Consider the following 2,188-nt stretch of genomic DNA (forward strand, 5'->3'; position numbering starts at 1 on the left):
TAGTTATTAGTCATTACCATATTCAATTCCTTACTCAAAAAAACATCTTTCACTTCAATATTCCAATCAATTTTCCAAAATATATCAAATGACCATTATAAATTCTAATAAATTTATTTTAGTCACTAATAAGATATATTATTCATTTTCAACAACAATTTGACCAATTAAGATTCATGGATTAATGCACTAAGATAGTCAGTTCATACCCAAAATCATACATCGGTTCAACTCAATTTAGTTCAATGGAAAAACTTATGTTTCCGACGTCTACGGACAAGGATTGATAGATAAACTCAAAATGTAACACACACCTTATTTGATAACCAACGAGGTCAGAAAATTTTTACCTCATAACCTATCATAAGTTTCAAATAAAAGAAAAATAGGATAAAAGAGAGCCCTACCTTGATAACCATACGTTGGTTCGACTGGTTCAAAGCGTCAACAAAAATTAAGTGAAACTTTCATAGATTGCAACTTCTTCTTCCTCCATTGATTACTAATCGGTTGATTCTCCAAAGTGGGGTGAATAGTAGGCTAGTAGCTATATTTGATTTTATAGCAAGAGCCACATTATTTAATTAATTATGAATAGTAAATGACAAATGACACTATTTTGATCATTCATATTCTTTCTAGATGATTCCATGTATAATTGTCTTGATTGTAGTAAAAAAAAAAAATTACAAACCTAAAAAAATCGTGCCTCTCGAAGAGTTTTGGAGATAAAAATATACATAGTATCTTTTATGCAAAATGACCATTTCTCCCTTCTATTGTATACGCTATATAATTTCCGATTTAATTCTATTTTCTTGCTCAATCTTACTGACGTGATACTTGTGTAACCCCAATTCTATATAAAATAACATTCAGTGTTGTACACAAATTATAAAAATTTCAGCCTAAATTGACAAATTTGTGTAGAAAGGAATTTTCCAACTAAACTCTGATTTGGGGTGTTACAATTATATCTTGAACTAGTCTTTTCAGCACAACTTTTTCGAAGCGGACTGCTATTTGTTCAACAATCGTTGGCCGCCAGCGGTCCGCTGGGCGGGTCGAATGCTCCAGATTTTCAGCTTCGAGTTTTAGCTATCTTTTTAGGCTCAAATTTGCACATTTCTCACAAAACACGTCAAAATACCAAAATAGATAAAATATGTAATTATTGGACATGTAATGCAACATTGATGCTCAAAATGGACCAAATAAAGGCCCTAAAATAGTGCAAAAACCGAGCGTATCAAAGAGTATGACTCCCATTTCGTTAATATTTTCAATTCACTTTCTATTAACTTTTTTAAAATTCGTGGCTGATAAAGTGTGACTTTTAATAGCTAACGTAGGGAGTAGGATTTTCTTGTGGCAGCTTTTTCAAGATTTCATAGTTATGAGTTGATAAAATATGTAGATTCATATTGATTGTTGTTATTAGAAGCATGGAAAAGAGAAAATGAAATACAGAGATATATAGTAGGAGGATAGAAATTTATTTTAGCAAACATGAAAGTAAAACACGCAGTCCCAAGTTAATAGTAGGTCAATTGTCATTGTTGCGGCTATAGTTGATCAATTGTCATTGTTGCGGAGCAAATACTTAGCACAGAGTAGCATGAGGCCAGTGAATGGTTTAATGGAAGCGATTTCAACATTAGCTGCAGCTTCTTCTTTGAGCTCGTACTCGATCGTAGATCGAGTTATACACTGCTTCTCGTTTCCCTCCACCTCTATCACATTGAATCTCATACGATACAGCGTCAACCCTAGATCCAGAAATCCACCTTCCACAACCTCTGCCTCCTTCACACGCTTCTCGTTATCCACCACCATGACTTTCTCCTTGAACGACTTCATTCCCCCCCCCATCCCTGCTCAATTAATCAATTAAATTAATAAGGATAATTACATAAATCTAGCGGAAGTTGATTGAACTGAATGTGGATGGTACCTGGACGGAAAACGACCTCGAGAATGGTTCCGGCGCCGCCTTCCCCTTGGACGACGTCGACCCGGCTGATAAAGTCGGAGTTGGCTTCCTCCGCCACTTTGGGGAGCTGTAGAGTACCGTAGAGCTTCCACGCTTCGGTTGCCGGTACATCAACCGTCATCTCAACGGACATTGTTCCGTACATCTTTGATTTCCGGTTGCGGCGGATGTGATGTCTATGCACTACAAAGAGGA

The 2,188-nt window shown here is 36.0% G+C and overlaps 1 protein-coding gene across 1 annotated transcript; it reads right to left on the reverse strand.

The window, feature by feature from the left end:
• Positions 1–1,452: 1,452 nt before the first annotated feature.
• LOC121766464 (norbelladine synthase-like) lies at positions 1,453–2,188 on the reverse strand. The gene is made up of 2 exons (XM_042162745.1): positions 1,955–2,188; positions 1,453–1,874 (listed from the first exon to the last, which is right to left on the reverse strand). The coding sequence occupies exons 1-2, from the start codon at positions 2,136–2,138 to the stop codon at positions 1,576–1,578; spliced, it is 483 nt and encodes a 160-aa protein (XP_042018679.1). The 5' UTR covers positions 2,139–2,188; the 3' UTR covers positions 1,453–1,575.

The sequence above is a fragment of the Salvia splendens genome, chromosome 15, assembly GCF_004379255.2.
Source record: "Salvia splendens isolate huo1 chromosome 15, SspV2, whole genome shotgun sequence".
NCBI classification, from domain to species: Eukaryota; Viridiplantae; Streptophyta; class Magnoliopsida; order Lamiales; family Lamiaceae; genus Salvia; species Salvia splendens.